Consider the following 25,413-nt stretch of genomic DNA (forward strand, 5'->3'; position numbering starts at 1 on the left):
CAACAGCCAGAAATAGAAAAGTAAAAACAGAATATTCAGCACATGGAAAACTTGTAATGCAATGCTTATTTGTTTTCAGGAAAAAGAAGAAATTAAAATTAAGCTATCATTGCTTTCAATATGGAAACCAAAGAGGAAACATCCATAATGTAATCATGCAAATTAGCAGATGCTAATTTAGTGTCTTGGTGTCAGAAGACAATTTAAAGAGTTATGACTATTCTCCTTATTACCTTTACATTACACTTTCATGGAAAGTTAATTTTGTCTAGAGAATTCTGAGTATAGTTTTTGCTATGTAATTATAATTGGAGAAGCAGGTGAGGATTGGGGTAGCTGATAAAGGCAGACATTTTGCAGTGATCTCATGTAGATTTTGTAGGCTAGACATTTAAAAACAATCTATTGCTAAGTATGGGGTTAAGATAAACTTTAATATTAGGCATTAGGTCATATTGTTCCTGTAGTTTATACCTTAATTGTGGCATTGAGACAAGATGAATAGAATAGTTATTTGGTAAACCAAAGAAATAAATAAGTTCACCTATATGAGAGCATAAATGATCTTGTCCCATTATGACTGAATATAAAACTGATACTTGAACTCAAATCTGGGTATTGTTAGTTTTGGGGTAGGAAGAAGGGCAATAAGATTGAGAATGTGCACATATGAGGTTTAACTGCAAATATTACCAATGGTAAAAATAGTCAGAGTTGAGTGGTAGGCACATAGTATTTGGTATATTTTCCTTTCCTTTTTTTTTTTTTTTTTAAGATTTTATTTATTTATTTGACAGAGAGAGATCACAAGTAGGCTGAGAGGCAGGCAGAGAGAGAGAGAGAGAGGGAAGCAGGCTCCTTGCTGAGCAGGGACCCCAATGCGGGACTTGATCCCAGGATCCCAAGATCATGACCCGAGTTGAAGGCAGTGGCTTAACCCACTGAGCCACCCAGGCGCCCCTACATTTTTCTACATGTGTGAAATATTTTCTAATCAAAAAATTAGTAAGTGACTGAGAGCTCTACTTCAGTTTATTAAAGTTTGGAAAATGTATAACAAATCTTTGGATATTAAAAATGTGGCATCAGTGGCAATGAATTTAAATGAACTTATTGAAACCCAAGCTTGGCCATGGAATTGACTAATACACTAATAGTAAATCATTTCATTGAAACCCTATTTTAGTGGTAACATCTCCCAGCGTGTGTGTATATATATATGCAAATTATTAAAAAATGATTTAGAACACTTTTTATTTTTCAGTATTGCTTATTTAACCCAGTATTGTCTTCAAAAATCCATTTGATGTTTACTTACCAGAATTTTCTGTGAAATCAGCTCCATTGACAGTTATAGGTGGCACGCGAATATTTGTGATTTCCTGCAAACCATGTTAAAGAAATAAATAAGTTTACATATGAACCAGTTTCATGGTACTATGGGTGAAATATGGCTCTTTGCAAAAGGTGACTTTAGAATAAGTCCAAATTCTTACAGGAGTAACCATTTTTATGGTTGGACATCTGAAGAGCTGTGATTCTAAAAGGCTCCATTTATTTTAGCCCTCACAAAGGTCTTTAAAGGTCAAGAAGTGTCTTATTTTTATACCCTATCACCCCCTTTCCTATCTGAATATAAATCTAATTTTGTTCTATGTGATTGAAAGAAACGTTTTAGAAACTAGGTCCTCACCTTGTCTTCAGGATGGGCTCCTTCAATTCCCCACGGATGAATTGTTCCTTCTGAACCATCAGGAACCGGAATAAATCCTCCTGTCACTCCCCGGATAGGACCCATCCCACAGTCACAGGTCAGCAGCAGAAGGGGGGCCACTAGTTATAAAGGAAAACAAAATATCGGAACATTTGAATCATCTGGAAACAATGTGACCTGACAATTGTCTGAAACATTACGAAGAAAATACAGTATTTCAGGACTCATGGAAAATCTAATAGAAAGCAAAACTAGTTTCTACCAAATAAAATGTAAATTAAGCATCCTAAAATTTCATATGATTGTGAACTGGAGGATACAGATCTGATCATTCTTGTGATATGTATATTTTCTTAAAATAGTCACTGTTTGGGGCGCCTGGGTGACTCATTGGTTAAGCAGCTGCCTTCCGCTCAGGTCACGATCCTGGAGTCCCAGGATCAAGTCCTACATGGGTCTCCCAGCTCCACGGGGAGTCAGCTTCTCCCTCTGACTGTTTCCCCTCTCATGTTCTCTCTCACTGTATCTCTCTCTCAAAAAAAAAAAAAAAAGTCACTGTTGGATGAATGATAAAGATGGTCTTTCAGTTGCTCAATCCTTTTCTGTTTTTTATATATATATATATATATATATATATATATATATATATATATATATTATTTGAACATTTTGAGCAATGTATATTATGTCAGGGGAATATGCACCTGGATGGTCAGGATTTTAGGTGGGCAGGATAATCCTGTAATCTGGACTCTAGTCATCTCTTAGGAAACAGCAATTAACCAGCAAACTCACTCCGCAACTAGAGTGATGAGCTAATACCATTGCACTCTTAATTGTGACTTGAGAATCCCTAGCTTGGAGGGGCTTTCCTTTCTGAGTAATTTTCATTCTTCTGTGCACATCTGTAAGATCTGTCACATCTCAGCAATAAAGACTAACATCATTCTTATGCTAATGCATCAAGAGGAAAATACTAAACTCTCCCTTGAAAGGAAGTTCTGGAAAGCTAGTTAGTTTAGTGACCCCACCCCCACCTCTGGCTAGTCAGGATCTATTGAATCCCCATGTTTGAATTCTGTCCACCCAGAGGTAGTTTAGTTAGGGGTTGTAGGGTTTAATTTTGGCTCCACCTCTCACCTGCTGGGTAAGTTATATCATCCTTTCTTGCCTCTAGTAATTCATCCAGAGAATGGGAGAATAAATATTATATACATCACCAGCTGTTATAAGGATTAAATGAGTTAGTAGTATAAGTAAAGGACAGTAGTGAGTGGTATGAGGATTTGCTAGTATTGCCTGGAAGGGCTATATCAGTTATACAAATTAGGTTGGTCCTATATTATAAATAAAATAGGTTGGATATAATTGATGTATTTTTTAAAATTTATATAGTGTTCATATAAATGATACTTCTACATGCTTTTTTAGTTTATCGCCATTCTCAATTCTATGACTTTGTTAAGTGTATGGGAAGAATTGAATGTTACTCGTTGACAAATTAGTTTTTAAGGTGATGGATATACACCTGTATGGTGAGTATTTTTAGATGGGCATAAATCATCTTTTAGAGATCTTGCTATCATTGTTATCTATAATACATATTTGGTTTTTATATATGTATCCAGAGAAACTTTTTCAAAGTCTTGAGTGTATTTCTGCAGACTAAAAAATGTATGTTTTGTCATGCACAAAAATCAAAACCTGGCATTTTTTCAAATGGTAGGAGCACAGGAAGCAAATATGATTGTGGGATTAACACGGTGTACTTTCTTGGATTGCTATCCTGAGCCACAATCCCAAATGTACAATGGCTTGCCTCAGGTTATATCAACACCCTAAAAGTCAGTATTTCAAAATACTGACAAAATACTACTATATGTATCTGTACTGCCTCTAGTATTTGCAATTTCATTTAATGGTTTAAGTGACAACTGAATTCAATGGTTCATCTGGATTTCTTAACTACTCTTCATATTTGTTAGTCTCCAAATCTTTGCCATGTAATGCCTTACACACTTATCCTTTCCTTTCCAGTCTCATGTCTAAATCTGGCTTCTATCATCTCTTTGAAACTAGTAGAAGAACCTCCTAACTGTTATTTCCTTTCTAATTTACGGTACACAGCTCCGCCAATGTTATCTTTCTAAAACATAAATATGAACATGCTAGGCTTTTTTCTCATAGCAACTCTTTTATCTCATAGCTTAAAGCACGAACACTGTAACATATGTACGTAAGCCCTTTCAAATTGGTATCAGTGCATCTCCAGTTTCATCTCCTTGACTGTCCACAATCTCCCCATGCATTAGCCTCCCAAGGTGTGATTCCTAAAACATGCAAAGCGTTTCTGGCTTTGGCCCATGCTGGTACACTTTGGGAACAAATATCCCTCTTTTTGTGCTTTCTATATCCTCCTCACTTTCCAACGCTCAGATTGATGATTCACCTACTCCACAAAGCCTGCATAATACCCCTTTGTATTCATTTCTATTATAGTTGCATCATAGTATAGTTTTTTCCATAGAGCCAGACATGCATAAACCTGTGAACTACATGAAAACCAGAATCAAGTTCCCTTTCCAGCTGGCTGCTTGTGTTAAGACTCACATCCATGTACTTGAAAAATCTTTGGTTTTGAAATTGACTAATATGATATTGAAAAACTGAAAGGTGAGTCAATTTCAGCTGTGAAATGAAACAATGCATGTTAATTGCAGAAGAGTAAACATTTTTGGGGAAGGTAGAAGAAGAATATATGGCATGTGTGGGAGGTTACTAGATGTATGAATAGCAACTTCCTCCTTTTCTTTTTCTTTCTTTTTTGTAAAAAGAGATCTGAACAGATATGGTGAATATTAAGATCTATTAAATCTGAATGACGGTTGGTTATATGAGGGCTCGTCATGTAATTTTCTGCACCTTGTGGTTTAAAAATATTGTGCAAATTTAAGAAAAATTTAAGTGAAGGGGCTGGCATAGACTTATTTATCATGAAGAAAAGCCTACAGTTCTATAATAAATTTGGGAAATGAATATGAATTTATCAAGGATTTTTCTTATTTATATAAGAATTTGCCATGAATTTCCTTTAAATAGAGACCTATTACATTAAAAATTCTATTTGATCACAAGACTTTGATTTAATTGAAGCATTTTAGAAACCTATCCATTGAATAAATAAATTTTACTTTTATTGAAAAATAAAACGTTTTATTTTTAAAATAAAAAAATAAAAGGGCTCCTGGGTGGCTCAGTGGGTTAGAGCCTCTGCCTTTGGCTTAGGTCATGATCTCAGGGTTCTGGGATCGAGCCCCACATCGGGCTCTCTGCTCGTCAGGGAGCCTGCTTCCTCCTCTCTCTCTCTGCCTGCCTCTCCCTACTTGTGATCTCTCTCAGTCAAATAAATAAACAAAATCTTTAAAAAAAATAAAAAGCCCACATTCCCTAAATGTGTTTAATAAGCTTAATCTTATTAAGTGAGAGCCTTTAAGAGGGTGTATTTGTAGTGGTAAGCTATTTTCAGGAAGTGCTGGATTAAGCAATAACTTTCAGAGCCTATGATGTATTAATAATGTTCATTATAAAGCTCAAAGCCTATATCCTTTACATTTTTCTCTAGATTTACTTGGCAAGGGTTCCTTTTCTATTTTATGTCTACAGAGAAGACATCTTAGAAGATGCTGCATTGTGGGTAAAAGCATTATTCTGAGGATGAACATTACTGGCGGTGTATAGAAAGTGTTCATGATTAAATTTTTTTCTTCTTGATTCTCTTGGGCTGTTTTCTACCTGTCTAACATATATATGACTTGCCTTGTTGTGTTATGAATATAGATTATTGGCAAGCGATATATTAACTTTCAACATTTCCGGTTCTTCCTGAAAATGTTACCCCCATCTTTGTCTGTAACACCATTAAGGAATGGTTGTACATTGCAAAGATGGTATTTACCATGCAGCCCGAAGGCCTGATTCCCTATCAAAAACAGAAGTCAGCTTTGGCATACTCACATAGCAACAGCAAAAGACCAAGGAGTAGCAGGCCGATGGCAGCAGGCCCCAGCCTCCCTGATGTTCTGTTTCCAGCTATGTATCCAGGGTCTTTATCCTTCTTCGAAGTTCTGCAGGTGTCCCTGTTGTCACACTGGCAGACTTCCAGAGTCAGGCTCTCTGGTGTCTCGCACTGTCTGTCCTGACTGTCGGTAACTGTGAGGGAGATACTGTGAGATCCAGGAGACAGTGGCTGCTGGGCATTTAGGAGTGCGGAAGTAGCTGAGGACAAACAATCACACAAATCAGCAGCAGGACAGGCATCGTTTGCCCTTAAAACTACTTATTTGTATTAACAGACCCAGGGTTGCCTTAAACATCGTTGTCCCAAATAGGGAGGCTGATAAGGTGAGGCTGGAGGAGTTCTGAGAGTGAGAAGTTGGGGTTCAGTTGGGTAAACAGGGCTGCACTTCCATCATGTCCTTTTTTCTGCCCCACATGGGACTGTTAGAGCTTCCCATGAAGACTCAGTTCTACCGCAGTTTTCCTCTTGAAAGGTGATGGAAGGCAGGTAACATTTCAATATCAAGCCCCCTCCCCTGGGACTTAGCCAATCTCCTGTATGTCTGCACCAACCCCCTGAATGCTTCTGTGGCCCTCTGGACCTATGCTTTCACTCTACGTCCATGTTTTTGTGCCCAACTTATTAAGACTGAGCTTCTACTTTAGCTTCCACTACCTCCGCTGATCCTGATAGTTTTCATCCGTGTGCGCAAAGGCCAGTGGTAGAGGATGTTTTGAGGTGACAGCCTGTGGCCCACCTGACTCATGAACATGGATTATTCTCTGTTCTCCATTCCTATGTTGTCCCTTTCTAAGTGGGCTCACTTAGCAGCTCTTGTAAGCTGCAGAGCTGTATCAACTAAACCACTCTTAACATCTTAACCCCTTTGATGTTATGCCTGATCCACTCAGTCTAACCACTGTTGCCTTGTCCTGCTTCACTCAAGCTGTCATGTCCAATGGTAGGTCCTGTCTCTCTCTGATGTTTCTTTTGCAGGTTTTTCATTGGTCATATGCTGGTAAACCCATTTGGAGCCAAAAGCTACATGGATACTTTGGAACTAGGGACTTCCGCCTAGATCAGTAAGGGCTTAGGAAAGAAGACCACAGAGAACAAGAATGCTTTGGTGACTCTAGCAATGGTTGATACCTATGACTAGGGAACAATAGAGCACATTCATGGAGGGAATCAAGATTGGTTCAGCAAAGATCTAGAGACAAGTGAGAAGATTCTTATTAAGTTCAATGGCTATTTCTAGGAGACACCTAGAAAATATAAAACATGTAAAATTAGCACGATAAAAGTGAGAAGAAAAGGAAGGATGGATGATGAACTCTTTCCCACTGGCTAATAGGAATTTCAGTCCGCCATGCTGTCAAGATTCCTAACTAGTGACAGACTAAGTAGAACTTCCTATGAGCCTTGAACAGGCGACCCCTCCTGTGCTTCATGTCTGTTCACAGTCTGCCTGGTTAGGAAAAGTTTGTATAGTTAGAAATTTAAACAGCTCTGCAATAAAATTGATGGCTAACTCTGTTCTTTTTATGGTGTGCTGTGGAGGCAGAAATAAGACATTAAAAATACAAAACAATTAGATTGCACATAAAAAATATTAAATAGCACGAACATATCATTCCTCTTCTCTTTTGAAGAAAGAAGAAATTCATGAGGCTAGACCACATCTTCATTGCAAAGAACTTTTTCAATTATTCTTGGAAAAGACTTGCTTCCAAATGAACTCTTTTATCCCTCTGAAAATATAAAGAAGCAGCAACTTTTTCATTTACAAAAGCAAGTTTACTATTACTCACCATTGAGTGTTGTGATACTCCAGACAACTGGCAATTTTAGTGGTTGCTCCTCCAGAGAAAACGTGTAGGGACCAGAATACTTATTGTCTAGTGCTCTAGCTGAGACAACCACAGAAGGTTGTGAACTACAAATTGTTTTCTTTTCAAGGATGATTGTTGGACAATTTTCATTAAAACCAGGTACCTCAACATATATGGTGCCTGTAGATGTTTTACCTGTGTTTTCTGTAAGAATAGCATTTTAGAGTTAAGGACATATACAGAATACGTTGTACCCCCAAAAACCTTTTAAATGTCACTTGCATGCAGCCAACTTAGTATGTCTTCTCATGAGAAATTATATTCGTTATTCTTACAAGTAAAAGGATGTCATTTAGTTTCTACCTCTTGTAAAGAGCAAGCTTAAATTTATTAACTTGGCTGGTGTCTCTAGTAGCATAGGCTATTAATTTAATATGCTTGGAACCCAAACCTGTAAGGTGACGAATTCACTGATTACAAATGAAATCAACATAAAAACAAGTTTTCTTAAATGTATCCTACTGCATGAACCCAGCACTGTGTGGAAGATTTTTGCTCCTAAGGCTTGAGCCAAAGTATTTGGAATAAACAATGATTTATTTTTACTATCCAAGATACAAAAGTTTATTGAAGAAAGTTTTTTCAGTGTTGACAATTAAAAACAATAAAGCAATGAAGTAAAAATTTCTCTGTTGTAGGATTATGAATAATTGCTGTTGTTTCCCTTAGTGCTTTTTGCTCTTTCCTTAGGTGATATGATTTTTGGTGTTTATTCTTTTGTTTTATTTTCTTATGTTTGCTTATTGCCTGAGCATTGCCGGGAGCCCCATTTTGAAATATTTCTCTTACCGTCTATGGCCAGAACCTCAGCTGTGATTGTCCTGTTAACTATGAAAGTAGAATCCCGATCGATGTTTTTGACAAATTTGATCTGAGCAGTTTTTGAATCAATGAATAGTAAACCACCATCATTACGTCCCATGATATACCTGTTTATGACAGAAAAAAATATATAGTTTTTTTTCAAATATGGAATGTTTACCTACTTAATGAAAATAGCTGATTTTATGTTTAATGTATTTATACTTAATTTAAGACATGGAAATATACAGTGGCAGAAAATCAGCATATTCGCATGGACAAGCAGTGTTTCATAATCCCTAAGTATTAGCCTGATTTTTCAATTTTCTTCTCAGTGCAATAAAGTAATTTCTTTCTTGCTCTTACAGTATCTACTTTGCCTGGTGTTCTTATATTTGGGGCATATTCTTTTTGTGTGTACAGTTTTATTTGATTGCACCATGGTCTTCTGGTGAACTACTCTTTTTATTTTTATTTATTTATTTATTTATTTTTAAAAAAGATTTTTATTTACTTATTTGACAGACAGAGATCACAAGTAGGCAGAGAGGCAGGCAGAGAGAGGAGGAAGCAGGCTCCCCGCCGAGCAGAGAGCCCGATGCGGGGCTCGATCCCAGGACCCTGGGATCATGACCTGAGCAGAAGGCAGAGGTTTTAACCCACTGAGCCACCCAGGCACCCAGAACTACTCTTTTTAAACTCAACTGAAAGTTTCTGTAAGATCTTTTCCTGATTCCTCTCCATAGGCTAAGGCATTCTTCTCTTAGTTTCTACTTTAACTTATGCTTATGTTGTCTTTGCTCATAGCCCAGGATGTTCCAATGATTTGGCTATAAGTCTCTTCTTGAGTTAGCCATTTCCTTGAGTCGGCCCCTTTGTGTCTCTTTGTATTCTTGGCATATAAAAGTTTATATTATTTTGTAGTAGCTTATAAATTAAAACCACATCAGAATAATGTAAAAACAGTCTTACTTGACATATGAGGCAGTTTTTTTAGTATCCTCATCAATGGCTTGATACATTCCCAGAACATAATTGACCAGTTTTTTACTACTTATGCCTTTCTGCACAGTAAATGTCTTGGAAGGAGGATGGAATGTAATTCCTTCTTTAACGTTGACTATTTGGATCGTGACTGGGGTTGACTGCACTCGATACTGAGAAATTATTGATTGGTGAAATTCAGCTTTGTTTTTGACAGCAATACCAAGTTGTACATTTTGTAGTTGTTCATAATCTAGAGCCTAGAGTAAAAAATAAATAAATAAATAAATAAAATTAGAAGGAAAGAAGTATCACAGAGTCAATCCAGCAAACCCAGAATAGGACAAGAGAACTCTATGTCCCATGCTATGAATGGCCCTTTTATTTCTATATACCAAAAGAGCCTCAGAAGTCATTATAATGTTGAGATGGAGAAACCATTGAAATTCTTAACTCATAAGACCTCACCTTGGTAACTGATATTTACAAAATGGCAGACCTCTTTTTAGACTACTAAAACATCGTTATAGTTTCTTTAGGCTGTGTGGTACAATGGAAAGAATCCCGAATTTGCTATGATAGCATGGCTTGAATACTAGTTCTGCTGCCTAATAGTTGTGTGACTCATGGCACAATACTTAATTTCTCTGATTCTCAAATTTTTACTTTGAAAAAAACTGCAAAACTTCACCTCATCAGATCATTGTGAGGACTGCACAAAATTAGTCCCATAATACATTCCTATAAATAAATGGCAGTTATAACCATTCCCCAGAATAGCTATTGTATTCATGTGTAATAGTGTCTTTCCTGACTGGAAATTCCTAGGTGGCAAAGGCAAACTCTCATAATAAATTTAGTTGGCAAATATGCTTCTGCAAAGCAGTGGTGGGGGGTGGCCCCCTAACTCTTTGTAGAACCATTTTTAGATGGTCTTGTATGATAACTATTTGTTTGACCCATTAATTGGGGTGGCCCAAGTCAAGTCCTGAGGAATCCCAGGAGGGCTTTTTCCTTTCACTAATATATTTTTCTTGAGTGTGATGAGATAAGAAAATGTTCATTTGTGTTACATTTGTACATTACTGAAAATAATTAAGGTAAGGGATCTGGATTTGAGTTTTTAAGTTTGCAATGACTAGTTTTGTGAGCTCTTCCAGTGGCATGGAAGAGAAAGAGTAAGTGGAAGAGAAAATATAAATAGGTAATTATAATACAATGGGTAAGTGACAGGAGAAATTATAGAGTCTATGTGCAAAAATGAGTCAACACTTCTGCTGGGGACAGTTAGGAAACCTTCTGAGACGTTTCAAGGGAGTCGAGTGTTGAAGGTTGAAGGTTGAGGAGGAGTTTTTCAGGCAGAGGTGAAACATTTGCAAATGCCCAGAGTTACAGAAGGTGACAAGGTGAGAGACTTTGTCCACAGTTCTGAGGAGGCCGAAGGTCATCTTCAAGGCCAGCAGCTGATCATCAGTCCTGACTGCAATTAGAGTTCTCTGTGGAGCCATTAAGTCCTGTCTTCTGGGCTTCCTCACAGACCAACTGAACCAATTGTTCCTATATTCCCGCTGGTGATGCAAATGAGCAATGAATGGAGGGCCACTTTCACAGCCAGTGGAGAACAAGGAAAGGTTTTAAAGAACAGAGTAATTCACATTGGTTTTTAGAAAAACATGGCAGTAGACTAGTGGCAGTAAGAGGATGAAGAGAAGTAGAAACAGGAGGTAAGGAGATCTATTAGGAGTGATTACAGTCATGTAGGAGTAAGAAGGCAGGGCCCTGTAGATCACAGGCCATAGAAAGGAAGACCAGAGCCAGACTTTAAGGACAATTTCTAGGGCAGAATTGGATGACTGGCTGTTTGTTGTGAGGAAATGTTATGATGGAATAATAAGGCCTAATTTCTCTGATTCTCATCTAGTTTAGAAGACTAGATGACACCAAGACAGGAGAGAGGGAAGACCTCATTTTCAGGGGTTGCTGGGAGTTTATAACATACCCTTGCAAGTGATGGTTATAGCCTTCCCTCTGAAAAGCAGAGTAATAGGAACTGTTCACATGGCTGCATTCGGGGATTCCAGCAGTTTCCTTGTTAAGGGTCTCTTATGGGTCTGTCACTCTACTGGACTCAAGGAAATAAAGAAAGTCCTATAGAGTTCAGTATGTGCCAAGGAATGCCTTCAAATAGTGGTTATTTTTTCTAGTCTACATCGTGTCCAGGCAGAAATATCCTTATGTTATTGAAGGTTGGATTCTGTATTTGTGTGTGTGTGTGGGGGGGGGGGATGGTGGGTGACTGTTACAGCCAAGCATGTTAAATGGAAGGTTTACTCAATTGCTCTTTTTTTGTATTGCAGATTTAATTATATATGCCCATTTTCCAAAAACTTGTATTTTCCCCCTCTTATGACTGTAACTAATCCACTTAAAGCAAGGTGACAAATTCACAAGCCACAATATCATGTATTCTTGTCCTTTCCCATCTTCAGTTGTAGAGAGTAAACGAGATTAAGTCAAGAAATGGGTTTTACATTCTTGTGCATTAAGCAAGCACACCTATAAATATACATATATTAGTGTATTTGTGTTTACTATGATAGCTTGGAAGGAAATAAATCATCCTTCCTGGAAGGAAATAAATTTTTTAAAAAAGCTACCCTTAGGTAATGGGGCTATGTGTCTTTAAAAAATTCTATCTACTTTTTATTATTAATAAGTGAATAAAGCTTATCTGCAGAAATGATAGTTGGGCTAATATGGAATATTTTTACCATGGAAGGGAAATAGGCCTTACCTTAACCACCTTCAGGATGCCTTCATTCGTTCTCGGATCAGTTTGTATTTCAAACCAATTCCCTTCATTTCCAGAGGTGAAGAAATACACTGCAAGCCAATTATCTGTGAATTCTTCGTCCCAATCTGTAACTCGAAATCGAAGCAACTCAGAACTTAAAGTATTTTCCTCAATAAGTGCTGAATACTAAAAAGGAGAGAAGCAGAATTTAAGAGTTATTGTCAGGTTTTATCTAAAGAGATTCTGAATATAATTAATCATTAATTCTCACATTATGTGTTGCCTCTTGCTGGTTACTAAATTCTTATATTTTGCAAAAGCTTATTTTAAAGAAAAGTGCAGAGAACTTAAATAGAAGCCAGCAGGCAAATGAATACTGAATTAGAATGACAAAATGAAAAATAAAAAATATATATCATTATTCTTCAAGGAGGACAAGGTGTACCTGAGAGTCTTGGAACACTGGGAAATTATCATTAACATCTTTTACTTTGATACTACATTCACATTGAGTTGATAGCCCTTCTCCATCTTTGTCGGCACCACTCACAACCAGCCGATAGCTGCTAACTTGCTAAATTTGGAGAAAAACAAAGAAAAATAATTTATCTCCAGTGCCAAGAATACAAAGAAAACTACCTGCTTCCTATGGGTAAAGAGGTGAAAATATTCAAGCTCCTGGTTTATTCTCTAGAAGGATCACATGAGTTGTTTCATTTTCCAGCATGGAGGAGGCATGTGGGGCCCTGGAGACCAGGTTTCTCTTTTGTAAGCTTCTTAGGGCAAGAAAGTTACACTTGGAGCAGAAACGGGCAGTGAGGATGGTAGGATGCTTATTTGAGGGAAGTTCACTAATAGAGCTTTCCTATTGGTCTATTTGAGAATCATTTGCATAAGTAATATAAAGTCTGACAGGATATTGTATGTGATCAAGATGGCACTGGTGGTGGTGATGGTAGTTATAGTGGTAGGATAATGGGGAAGAGAGAGCAAGGATTCTTTAGTGTTCTGGAAGCAGGGGTAAAATTAAAACTAGTCAGTAGAAAAAAGTAACATCAGAGAAGGATTTCTTCTAGAAAGAAATTTCTTCTATCATCTAAGAAATTTATTTTTCTTCCACCTAATCAGGAATTAGTCACAGTTCAGTCTTTGTCCATGTATGCTTCCATGCCTTCTTTTACTCTCCACTTGACCTCCCACTGATATGTTGGTATTTGTTTGTTTAGGGTACAACTGATTGTACAGTTCTTAGGTACACATCTCACCCCACTAGAATCATATTGAAATGCAAACAATTTCCCTAGATTGGCCCAGTTGAGTACGGAGAACGTCTTTTCCTTTCTCCTTTCATCCTCAGGTAAAGTGGGGTCACCTCTCTCAACTTTCTTACAATCAAATCTTTTATTATCGAATGTTCCCAAATGCCTTGCTTTACCTCTCGATCAAGAGAATTGGTTAAAGTACGGACTTCCCCAGTGTGTCTGCTTAGGAGGAACATTGGTATGCCTGCAGGTTCCTGAGAGACAATTTTGAAGGCTATTTTAGAGTTCAAGTGGTTTGGTTCATCTGCGTCCGTGGCATTTAGTATCATCACCAGTGAGTCTAGAAATACAGAAGAATCTCATGAAAGAATATGTAAGAATTGACATTCTTTTCACATTATATATTCAACACAATTTCAAATTGACCTTTGTTTTTTAAAATCTTAAATCTATCTGTATGCTTAAAAATGAATTAAATGTCAGTTGCAGTGTCTCTTACTGTCTTTCTTAATCAGGTGGAACTGTGCTGCCTTCTATAAAAATCTTCCTGTTAGGGCACCTGGGTGGCTCAGTGGGTTAAAGACTCTGCCTTGGGCTCAGGTCATGATCTCAGGGTCCTGGGATCAAGCTCCACATGGGGCTCTCTGCTCAGTGGGGAGCCTGCTTCCCTTCCTCTCTCTCTGCCTGCCTCTCTGCCTACTTGTGAACTCTGTCTGTCAAATAAATAAATAAAATCTTAAAAAAAACCCCAAAACTTCCTGTTGTCCTTAAGCCTTGGCTGTGTTGGAGTTGAGACTATTTTCTGTCTTAATTTCTTCCCTTGATGGATGGCATTGTCTTTCTCCCTTTTCCGCAGATTATCCAAGTAATTTAGTGTGTCTCTTCCTTTATAATCTAAAAAGTCTAGCTGATGCATCCAGGCTACCTAAGGCCACCCCTGTAGCTTTATGACTACCAGGTACTCATGTGACTTATGTATAGAGAGTAAGATACTATTAAGTTCATAACAGGACCATGACCTAGAGATACAATGGCAGTGGATAATTAGCTCAAATAAAAATATTAGAAAGTAAGACCCGGGTTATTTGGATGAATTTTTCTGCAAGACTACTGATAAAACTAGGAGAATAAATTAGCTTATAAAATGATGACTATAGTGATGCCTGTATTTTAAAATAAAAAAAAGAAGTGGTAGATACTGTAAGGGACTTACTTGAAGCACTGTTTTCTTCAATTTCTCCCACAAATATACTTTGTGAAAATACTGGAGGATTGTCATTGACATCTAAAATTTTAACCGTTAGTATAAGTGGTTTCTCTACATCTTGTCCTAGGGCATTTAGAGCATGACACGTGATCTAGAAAAAAGAGGGAAATGTTACTTAATACTCTACAAACTCAGTTTGCACACTAGTAAAACTTGTAGAAATAAAGCCCCTACTAGCATATACAGATTTTTTTTGCACAGAAGAAAAATGTTCCCCCCAAAACTAGACAAAGGAAGTAAAGGTACCCACAGTGGGCAGGCCAGTTAGGCAAGCTGCCCCTTCTTCCAGGCTGGTACTGTCATGTGATACAAAGAGTGTGAAACTCTTTGCAGGATGCATGTTGGACTTCAATGCTTACTCATGCACCCTCCTAGTAAATTCCTTCAGGGGCACATCCAGAAGTGAAGGCTCTTTATAAGAGGGACGAACATGGTTATTTGTTGGTGGAATTTTTCATGCACTGATCTCTCTTCTAAATTAACCAGTAGAAGAGTAGCACATTCTAAAGCCACCAGGCACAAACATAAGGGTGCCCAATATTGAGGACACAAACTTACCAGGAAGCTTGGAGTTTCCTCACGATCAACTATGGCTGTTATGTTAATTTCTCCAGTGTTTTTGTCAACAACAAAGATTCCAAAAGGGGGTTGATCAATTCCCATTCCAGAAATTCGGTAGGTAATTTTCTGGGTTGCTTGGAAATCTGAAGTAATCTGAAGCCCCAAACACCCAAAATGTGAATGTGATCATCAGTCAGGCCTTTTCCTTCCCATTTCTCCACCTTCATAGTCTTAAGTCTTCTTTTTATTTTATTCACTCTTTCTGACTCTGATGGTTACTTTTTGCCTTGATGAATACTGGGAATGTGAAATATTTCAAACTGTTGCATCTATTGACCAGCATGGACCAACACACATTAATCATTTTGGCTCTAGAGTGTTTGCTCAGATTGTGGCCACCATGGTGATGTTAAAATGTGGAGAAAGTCATGGATACTTAATATTGAAAAGACTACTTCTGAATGCTCCTTTCCTTAGCAGAGAACATTTTTTGAAAAAAAGACATTTATTTAAGGGCGCCTGGGTGGCTCAGTCATTAAGTGTCTGCCTTCGGCTCAGGCCATGATCCTAGGGTTCTGGGATCAGCAGGAAGCCTGCTTCTCCCTCTCCCACTCCTCCTGCTTGTGTTCCCTCTCTCGCTGTCTCTCTCTGTCAATTAAATAAATAAAAATCTTTAAAAAAAAGATATTTATTTTAGTTTAAATAGAGGGAGCTGGAGAGAAAAAGGGGAAAGGAACTATACAGTAAGTGTTAAACATGTTTATTAAAATAAATTATTTATTATTTTATTTTTATTATAATTTTCAAGCTTTTTAATATGGAAAATTTCAAATATATATAAAGTTAGGTTAGTATAATGAACCTGATATATCTCATCACCCAGTCTTAATCATTACGAATACATGGGCCCCCAACCATTTATCTTATTGTCTTATCCATATATGTATTTTTTGTTAGCATATAATGTATTATTTGCCCCAGGGGTACAGGTATGTGAATCATCAGTCTTACACAATTCATAGCACCCACCATAGCACATATCCTCCCCAATGTCCATCACCCAACCACTCCATCCCTCTCACCCCCCAGGCCCCCGGCAGCCCTCGGTTTGTTTCCTGAGATTAAGATTCTCTTATGGTTTGTCTCCCTCCCCAGTCCCATCTTGTTTCATTTTTCCCTCTCTTTCCCCCATGACCCCCTGCCCTGCCCCTCAAATTCCTCATCATATATTTTTTTCTATTTGTTTGCTAGAATCCAGATCTAAGCAAGGCATATTCATTAAAATTGGTCCCCCTGTCTCTTAATTATATTTTATTACTCTAGAAGCCATAGTGCCTTCATCTCATTCTATATTATTATTATTAGGGTTTTTTTTTTTTTTTTATGTGGTTGAAGATACCAGGTTATTTGTTCTATGGACTCCTCAGTCTGCATTTTGATAAATGGATTGCCATATCATTTTAATTTATATCTATTACATTTATTCTGAAACTGCATATTGCCCCTGCTGATGTGACTTACTTTGGCAATTGGATTTCTTTTCGAGTTGTCTTCTCTTTCTCGGCAGGGTTTTGCAAATTTCACCCATTCACGTTTGTATCTCCTTTTGCCTTGTACAGCAGTATCATCTTCTCCGTGTTGACCCTTTGTCTTATGTGAAAAGGCATCCCATTTTATTATGCACATTGTTAAAAAGTTTTCATTTGAGTATTGCTTTTCAACACCTAGATTGTTTCATAGTATCTACAAAGTCTACTTTGCGTGACCTCACACTTTGTCAAGCAAAGAGAGAACATTTAATATCTAAAACAACTACAGAACCATATGGTTTTTAATACTGGCATTGAATCATATTTTGTATTTCCTTTATATATTCCATAATATCTCACTGCTCTGGGTACCTAGGATGTGTTTAATAAAAACCTGTTGATTTGTTTAAAATAAGAAAGAACACATAAGATAAAGTACAATAATGACATTTATACATTCTTGGTATTTAAAATTGGGCTGGTTTTAATTTTATTTTCACAGTTATTTAATAGTTTTAAACATTAAAGAAATATTTACTTTTCCCAATACAATTTTAATTTTTGAACTATTATTTTAGTTACAAAAAACTTTTTCATACTTTACCTCTATTCGCAGTTCTCCATGAACCAATATGAGCACCTGTAGACATTTAAATAAAATCAAGTTAAATGTGAATTCTTCTAATAAATAATTACAAAGATAATCCTGTTCATACTGTAGTTTGTTTCTATTTCAAAAGTAGAAGATTTGTTGAAGCAGTATTCAAAGGGTAAAATCCTCTCAGGAAAAAGAAAATATTCTCAGTATAAACAAGTTCTTACAGTTTTTTAATCTGACTTTAGAGTTTTAATGGTATACAAAAGAATCTACTGAATTATGCAAAACTGTGCCAAACAGTTGCAACAACCAGACATATTTTACCTGGCTGTTCTATAAAGACTTTCTAAGAACTCTGGAAGATACTGTTTTGGGAAACAGTGGTGAGCATCATTGTGATAAGCTATTAGTTGCGCTTTTTTGTTGTATGACAGTGGAGAGGATGGAATAGAACTAGTCAGGTTTAGAGAGTGGAACATAAAAGTTGGGGATATGCTGTTCCAATCATAAGTACGGTGTATGTGGGATATGGACCTGCTAATCCCTGCCCTGTTATTTCAGCTTAAATGTTGAGCTTAATTTTCACACTGATCTGAAAAAATTAAATGAGGATAAAATGAAGTCAGGCAGTCTAGGGTCTTTACTTTCTTAAGAACATATGGGATCTTCTTTTGTGTCATGTTCCATCTTGTTTTTTACCTAGAATGCATTTTTTTTAACTTGAATATAGTTAACACACAACATTATGTTAGTTTCAGGTGTACAATTTAGTGATTTGACAAGTTTATACATTATGCTATGCTCACCGCAAGTGTAGCTACTATGTGTCTTGTTACATCAGTGTTACAATATTACTATTCCTTTTGCTGTGCTTTCTATTCCTGTGACTTAATTCATTCCATACCTAGAAGACTTTATCTTCCACCCCTCTTCACTCATTTTGTTCGGCCCCCCACCATTCTCCCCTCTGGCAACCATCAGTTTGTTCTCTGTATTGATAGGTCTGATTCTACTTTTTGTTTTCCTTTGCTTTCCTTTGCTTCTCTTTCCTTCCCTTCCCTTCCCTTCCCTTCCCTTCCTCTTTCCTTTCCTTTCCTTTCCTTTCCTTTCCTTTCCTTTCCTTTCCTTTCCTTTCCTTTCTCTTCACCCTTTCCTTCCCTTCCCTTTCCTTTCTTTTTCTTTTGGATTCCACTTATAAGTGGGATCATATTGGGTTCTCTCAGTCTGACTTATTTCACTTAGCAGAATACCCTCTGGGTCCATCCATATCATCTCAGATGTCCTGATGTCAGCCTTCTTATGGCTGCATAATTTTCCATTACAGCTTCCTTGTCCATTCATCTGTTGATGGACACTTAGGTTGTGTCCATATCTTGGCTATTATAAACAATGCTGAAATAAGTATAGGGATGTATATGTCTTTGTGATATGGTGATATGGTGTTTTGTTTTCTTTGGGTAAATATCCAATGGTGGAATTATTGGATTATATTGGATCATACCCATATGGTAATTCTATTTTTAATTTTTTGAGGAATCTCCATACTGTTTTCCACAGAGGCTGTATCAATTTCAGTCCCCACCAACAGTGTACAAGGGCATCCCCCAGCCCCCACATCTTTGCCAACACTTTTTATTTCTTGTCACTTTGATTTTAGCCATTCTAACTGGTAATGATCAGTTCAAGTTTCAACAATTGCCATGAAACTGTTGGAGTTAATGTTTATTATGGTTTTTGTGTTAGTTGCAATTTATAGATCTTTATATTTATTATCTCATGTAATACTTATAGTAGCCATCTGATGGAGATACTATTATTATAGTCTATTTTATGGCTGAAGAAATGGAGCCAGGAGACAATGAGAACTTTGTCTCCCCCAACAGCTCTAATTGAGCCAGGATTTGAACTTCTGCACCCTGACTCCAAAGTGTATACATCATCATTAAACTAGATTTTAGCCAAAGTTGGCATAAGTAAGTAGAAAAACCAGTGGTAGAAAGAAAGTTATATGATACTCAATTTAGATTTCTTCCTGGCAACAGTGAAAGTTACTGCTGAAACTTGTAGATTTATTACATTGTTTACTTTGTAAGGCTATAATAAAGAGGCAGGTGGAACTCTGAACCAAAGAAGTAACTACAAAAGACATAGGATGCCAGGACCCTTGCATTCTAAAACTTTCATTGAAATCCTTATTTCAAAGGGTCTGCAAATTGTCGTGAAAAGGGATCATTGCATATGTTTATAACCTGTCTCAAAGTGATTTTACAGCTTTCTCTTTATTAAATGTTGTCATGAGTTACCTGGGAGAGAAGACTCGAGCACTGTCATAATCTCACTAATTTCTCAATTCATAAGGACTCAGCTACATGTGAAGGGAAGGTTGGGCCAGGCACCCTTCCCTTTACAGGAAAACTGGAAAGAGTCATCCAGAAAATATGAATCATGTTTGCACTAGTCCGACAGAGAAGGGTTCTTTGAATAGACATTAAGGGATAATTTCTGTTTTCCTGGGAAGCAAAGAAAGGACAAACTCTACACTGTGGAGAATGAACATGGGAGATGGTTGTTTCTTATTTGTTCAATCTTTTCACTAAATCAGAGCCCTTACAAGTTATTCAGTCAGACCTTCACTCTTTTCTCATCATCTCTTTTAAATTCAGACCACCAAGAATGTTCTCTAATTTTAGGGAATATCATGCAATGTGGTGGTTATTTGTGCTTCTAGGAATATGGGAAGGTTAATAAGAAACACTTCTGAGATATTACAATATTTTTTAAATATTTAGAAATATAATCATAACCTTATGTTATTTAAAATGATATTTCTTAAAAAAACTTTATTATTTAAGATAATTAATATGTATATTAGTTACTTAGTTGCTTTAGTTATTTTAATATACTTCTTTTGAGTATTTAATAAATATTTCAATAGTTTCCTGACCATATAAATCAACTAAGTTGGCTTTTTTGATAGCCTTTTGATTGGAAATACAAATGAGGAGAAAACACTCCTTATCTTGAGAATTCCTATACTTTTTTTTCCTTCCTCTGGTCTCCTGGTTATTTTGATAATTTTAGTTATATGATTTTTAAAGCATTGATATGACCTGAGTACTCTTGTATAGATAAGAATCAGAAATATTTCATTAAAAGCAAATCAGACTAGTAAATTAATAAAATAACACATGGAATAAAGTAATTTAATATCTGTATACCCTATTTGCTAATTAAATGTATATAATTATATCATTATGGTTTCTATTGAATATAATACATATAAAATACATATATTTTGAGGACATGGGTGACCAGTTTTTGAAAAGTCATTTATAATAACAACTACTATTTCCCGAGTTTGGCCAAGATTTTATGTAGAGTTACCTCAAACTTTTGTGTGGGGATAGATGGACTGTTAAACTATGCATTTATCCAGTGAGGTAGTCCTGGCTGGCTAAGGGTAGCTCTCCCTCATCTCTAGAATGGGATAGGAGTAGATCACATCCACTCTCCTCTGGGAAATTTGTAAAATGAATTAGATGATTCAAAGAAATCATTATATGTTTTAAATGTGATTTTTTGTTTATTAATTTTTTGGGGAACATAAGCTGGTGATATTATTTTTATAATTGGTTAGATACAGTGATTATTAATGAGTTCAATCATAGAGGTCATTCAATACATGTTTGATGAATACATTTCATATGTTTAATGCAGAAAATATGACCAGTTTGTCTTTTATATCTCACAGCATATATGTATGTGTATGTACTCTATCTCTCTATATATACATATATATTTATAGACCTTTTAAACTTAAAATGTAAAACCCCCAGAACATTCTAATAAGCTTTGTATTTATCAGGACAAACCCTTAATTGAAAAAAAATGATATATGTTTAATTACTTAGAGATTAAAATTTAATTTTAGACAATTTAATTTTCAATAGCTGATTTAAGAGTAAACTCAATTTTAAAAGTTAAGCCTCATATCATGGTAGAGATGCTAAGAAAAACAAATACTAGATATTCCCAACAAACTGGATATTCTCAAATACTTATTTTGAATGCTGTGTAGGAAACAGTCAAGTGTAGTAATATGAAACTGGACACCAGATCTTGAATCTTGAATTCAAATCCCAGTCTCAACATTTACTGGTTGTATAACTTGGGAACATTACTTAATCTTTCAATTTCCTCATTTGTAAAATAGGGATAATAATTCTACTTACTTTATATATTTGTTTTGAGGATTAAATGAATTAGTAAGTCTAAAGCACATAGATGAGCACAAGTCCACAGTAAGTGCTTACCAAGTATTAATGACTTCTGTCATCACACTTTAATGTATGTGCTACCAAAGTGAGCACTGTCAACAAATTTTTTTTAAAAGGTGTAAGAGATGGGGCACCTGGGTGGCTTAGTGGGTTAAAGCCTCTGCTTTCAGCACAGGTCATGGTTTCAGGGTCCTGGATCGAACCCCACATCAGGCTCTCTGCTCAGCAGTGAGCCTCCTTCCTCCTTTCTGCCTGCCTCTCTGACTACTGTGATCTCTATCAAATAAATAAATAAAATCTTAAAAAAAAAGGTGTAAGAGATTCACTTTACTATGAAGTGACCTTTTATTATTATTATTCACGTCAAGATACATAAGAGCGTTCTCTTTTTTAATAAATGAATGAGCAAAGGGAAAAGAGAGAGAGAGAGAGAGAGAGAGAAAGAAAACAAGGAACAGACTCCTCACTATAGAGAACAAACTGATGATTACCAGAGGGGAGTGGGTGGGGTTGAGGGTGAAATAGGTGATGGGGATTAAAGTGTACACTTACCATGACATGATGAGTGCTGAGTAATGTGTAGAATTGTTGAATCATATATTGTACAACTGAAACTAATAGGACACTGTATGTTAACTATACTGGAATTTCTCTTTTTGAGCATCAGGAAGAATCAAGAACCAGTGTTCCACTATACAACTGTGTGGGTTCCCCCTTACACAATTTCAGGGGGTACTGTTCACATTGTAGTTTATGTGAATGTGTCTTCTGGAGTTGTGCAGTGTTTAGCCTAGCCAACTGTGCAGTGGCCATGTAAGAAAAATGTGCATATTAGATGGATTCAATTATTCATAGTATAATTATGGATAGTAACCAGTTGTCCATATAATTTTCTTGTAATGAACTTCCCAAAACAAGCCCTTACCTTAGGCTATCAGATTGACTCTTAACTGGAAAGGAAGAGCCAAAGGCTAAGAGTTTTATGAGAAACCACATGGGACACTAAGTGTTCTGGCTCCAAATGAAAACCAGTTTCAGGTAATAAGCAAGTGAGAGTGATAATTGGTAGATGTAATTACATCTTTCCTGACATTTGCTCAAGTCAGGCAGGACTGTCCAGAATTGCTTGGCAAGTTTATTCTGAATTTAGAATCTTAACTTTTGAAGAGGTTCAGGAGCAAATTTATTTCCATGTATTTATTAGCACTGGAAACTAGATCATTTCATTGATCAAGAGAAGGAAAGATACCTCAAAGATTTTCCTTCTGTTAAAAATTTGGGCCATTGCCTTTTTCACAGAACTAGAGCAGAGTCCTGGAATTTGTAGGGAACCACAAAAGACTCCAAATAGCCAAAGCAATCTTGAGAAAGAAGAACGAAGCTGGAGGTATCATACTCCCTGATTTCAAACTGTCCTACCATACTACAGTAAACAGTAGGGTAGGAGCATGAAAACATACACATAGATCAATCAAATAGAATAGAGCCCAGAAACAAACCCACAAATATATGGTCAATTAATCCATAATGAAGGAGGCAAGAATATACAGTGTGGAAAAGACAGTCTCTTTCATAAATGGTGTGGGGTAAATTGGACAGCTATATGCAAAAGAATGAAACTGGACCACCAATTTACACCATATACAAAGATAAATTCAAATGGATTAAAGACTTGAATGTGAGAACTGAAAACATAGAACTCCTAAAAGAAAACATAGGGAGTGAGCTCTTTGACATTGGTCTTAGGTAATATTTTTTTGGAGCAGTCTCCTCAGGCCAGGGCAACAAAAACTAAAATAAGTGGGACTACATCAAACTAAAAAGCTTTTGCACAGCAAAGGAAACCACCAATGAAACAAAAAGTTAGCCTACTGGATGCAGGAAGACATTTGCAAGTCATGTATCTGATAAGGGGTTAATATAAAAAATATATAAAGAACTCAGGCAACTTAGTATAAGAAAAAACCCAATTAAAAAACACACAGAAGATTTGAATAGACATTTTCTAAAAAGACATCCGGATAGCCAACAGGCATGAAAAGATGCTAAAATCACTAATCATCAGGGAAATGCATGAGATACCATCTCACACCTCACACACAACAGACTGGCTATAATCAAAAAGACAAAAAATGACAAGAATTGACAAAGGTGTGGGGGAAAAGGAAACTCTCATGCTGGTGGGCATATAAATTGGTACAACTACTATGGAAAACAGTGTGGACATTTCTCAAAAAATTAAAAATAGAACTATTACTATATGATCAGTAATTCCATTTCTGTATATTTATCCAAGGAAGAAGAAAACATCAGCTCAAAGAAATAAATGCACCTCTATTATCATTGCAGCATTATTTATAATAACCAAGATATGGAATCAACCTAAGGGTCCCTCAATAGATGAATAGATAAAGAAGTTGTGATATATACATATATATGTGTATATATGTAGATATATATAAAGGGTTTCATACTCCCTGATTTCAGCCATAAAAAAGGATGAAATCTTGCTATTTGTGACAATAGGGATGGACCTCAAAGGTATTACGCTAAGTGAAATAAGTCAGACAGAGAAAGAAAGATACCATGTGATTTCACTTATATGTGGAATCTAAAAAGCAAAACAAATAAGCAGGCAAAATAAAACTGAAAAGAAACTTACAGATACAGAAAACAACCTGTTGATGACCAGAGAGAGGAGGGGTTGGGGGACAGGTGAAATAGGTGAAGGATATTAAGAGGTATAGACTTCTAGCTTTAAAATAATAAGTCATGGGAATGTAACGTACAGCATAAGGAATATAGTCAATGATGTTGTAACAACTTCGTATGGTACTAAGACTCATCACGGAGATCATTTTGTGATGCGTAAAAATATTGAATTACTATGAGGTACATCCAAAGCTAGTAGTATATTATATGTCTATTACATTTCAGTAGAAAAAATTTGGACCATTTATTTACAATTATTTTTCTAAAATTTTACTTTTAGTATGTTCTATAGAAGAAGGTGGTTGAAAATAGTTCTGCTATGTTTAGAACACATTCTAATGCTGAACTTGATATTTAAACGACTCTCTTTTTTCCAGCACCAACACTACTAATTTCTTTAAAACTTTGTGCTTTAAAAATCTTTGGATTTCCAGCATCACTATTAGCTTTGTATTGAGTAAAGTTTTACATAATATAGTGGCATGAAATTAAATAGCTTTTTGTCCAGATGCTAATAGATGTGCTATATGACAAACTGTGTTGCAGATTTTGTGGACTATAAAACACTGAACAGTGGTCTCCTTTGAACATAGACATTATTTTTAAACGGTTAAATCTCTGAAGCTAAGTATTTTCAATCATAAATTTTTTCCCCCAAATGTTTATTTTCTATTTGAGAAATGGATCAAACATGCACAGGAAACTGATAACTATTACGTTTTTCTTTGACTATAGGCAGGTGTTCCCCATGCCTTCACCTCTCAAATAATTAGAAGACTGGACAGCTGAAATTTTGAGTAATGCTCCAAGTTTGAAAATGTTATTTTCTAATACCCACTATTACATGAATGTAAGATATAGTTTGATGTGCTCTTTCACTCAAGAAAAATAGAGGTCCTTTCTTGACTTACTAAAACCGGTGTTGGTGGTTATTTAAAATAGTAAGGCAGACTTTTAAGAAGTTA

The 25,413-nt window shown here is 36.2% G+C and overlaps 1 protein-coding gene and 1 long non-coding RNA gene across 2 annotated transcripts in view; one reads left to right on the top strand and one right to left on the bottom strand.

Moving 5' to 3' along the window:
• The window catches only part of LOC116868913, a 52,145-nt gene that overhangs the window by 19,042 nt on the left and 7,690 nt on the right, over positions 1–25,413 (top strand). The gene's annotated exons all lie outside the window — the stretch shown is intronic.
• The window catches only part of DSG3 (desmoglein 3), a 32,868-nt gene that overhangs the window by 3,926 nt on the left and 3,529 nt on the right, over positions 1–25,413 (bottom strand). The window contains exons 2-14 of the mRNA XM_032859701.1: positions 17,466–17,501; positions 16,854–16,982; positions 15,330–15,485; positions 14,718–14,862; positions 13,678–13,844; positions 12,688–12,816; positions 12,243–12,428; positions 9,437–9,708; positions 8,453–8,592; positions 7,583–7,807; positions 5,729–5,989; positions 1,694–1,833; positions 1,319–1,382 (exon numbers count right to left, since the gene is read on the bottom strand). Coding sequence (XP_032715592.1) covers positions 1,319–1,382; positions 1,694–1,833; positions 5,729–5,989; positions 7,583–7,807; positions 8,453–8,592; positions 9,437–9,708; positions 12,243–12,428; positions 12,688–12,816; positions 13,678–13,844; positions 14,718–14,862; positions 15,330–15,485; positions 16,854–16,982; positions 17,466–17,501 — 2,050 coding nt within the window. The remainder of the gene's footprint in view (positions 1–1,318; positions 1,383–1,693; positions 1,834–5,728; positions 5,990–7,582; positions 7,808–8,452; positions 8,593–9,436; positions 9,709–12,242; positions 12,429–12,687; positions 12,817–13,677; positions 13,845–14,717; positions 14,863–15,329; positions 15,486–16,853; positions 16,983–17,465; positions 17,502–25,413) is intronic.

Source organism: Lontra canadensis, unplaced genomic scaffold (genome assembly GCF_010015895.1).
Source record: "Lontra canadensis isolate GAN:19392208 unplaced genomic scaffold, GSC_riverotter_1.0 scaffold17, whole genome shotgun sequence".
Taxonomy (NCBI): Eukaryota; Metazoa; Chordata; class Mammalia; order Carnivora; family Mustelidae; genus Lontra; species Lontra canadensis.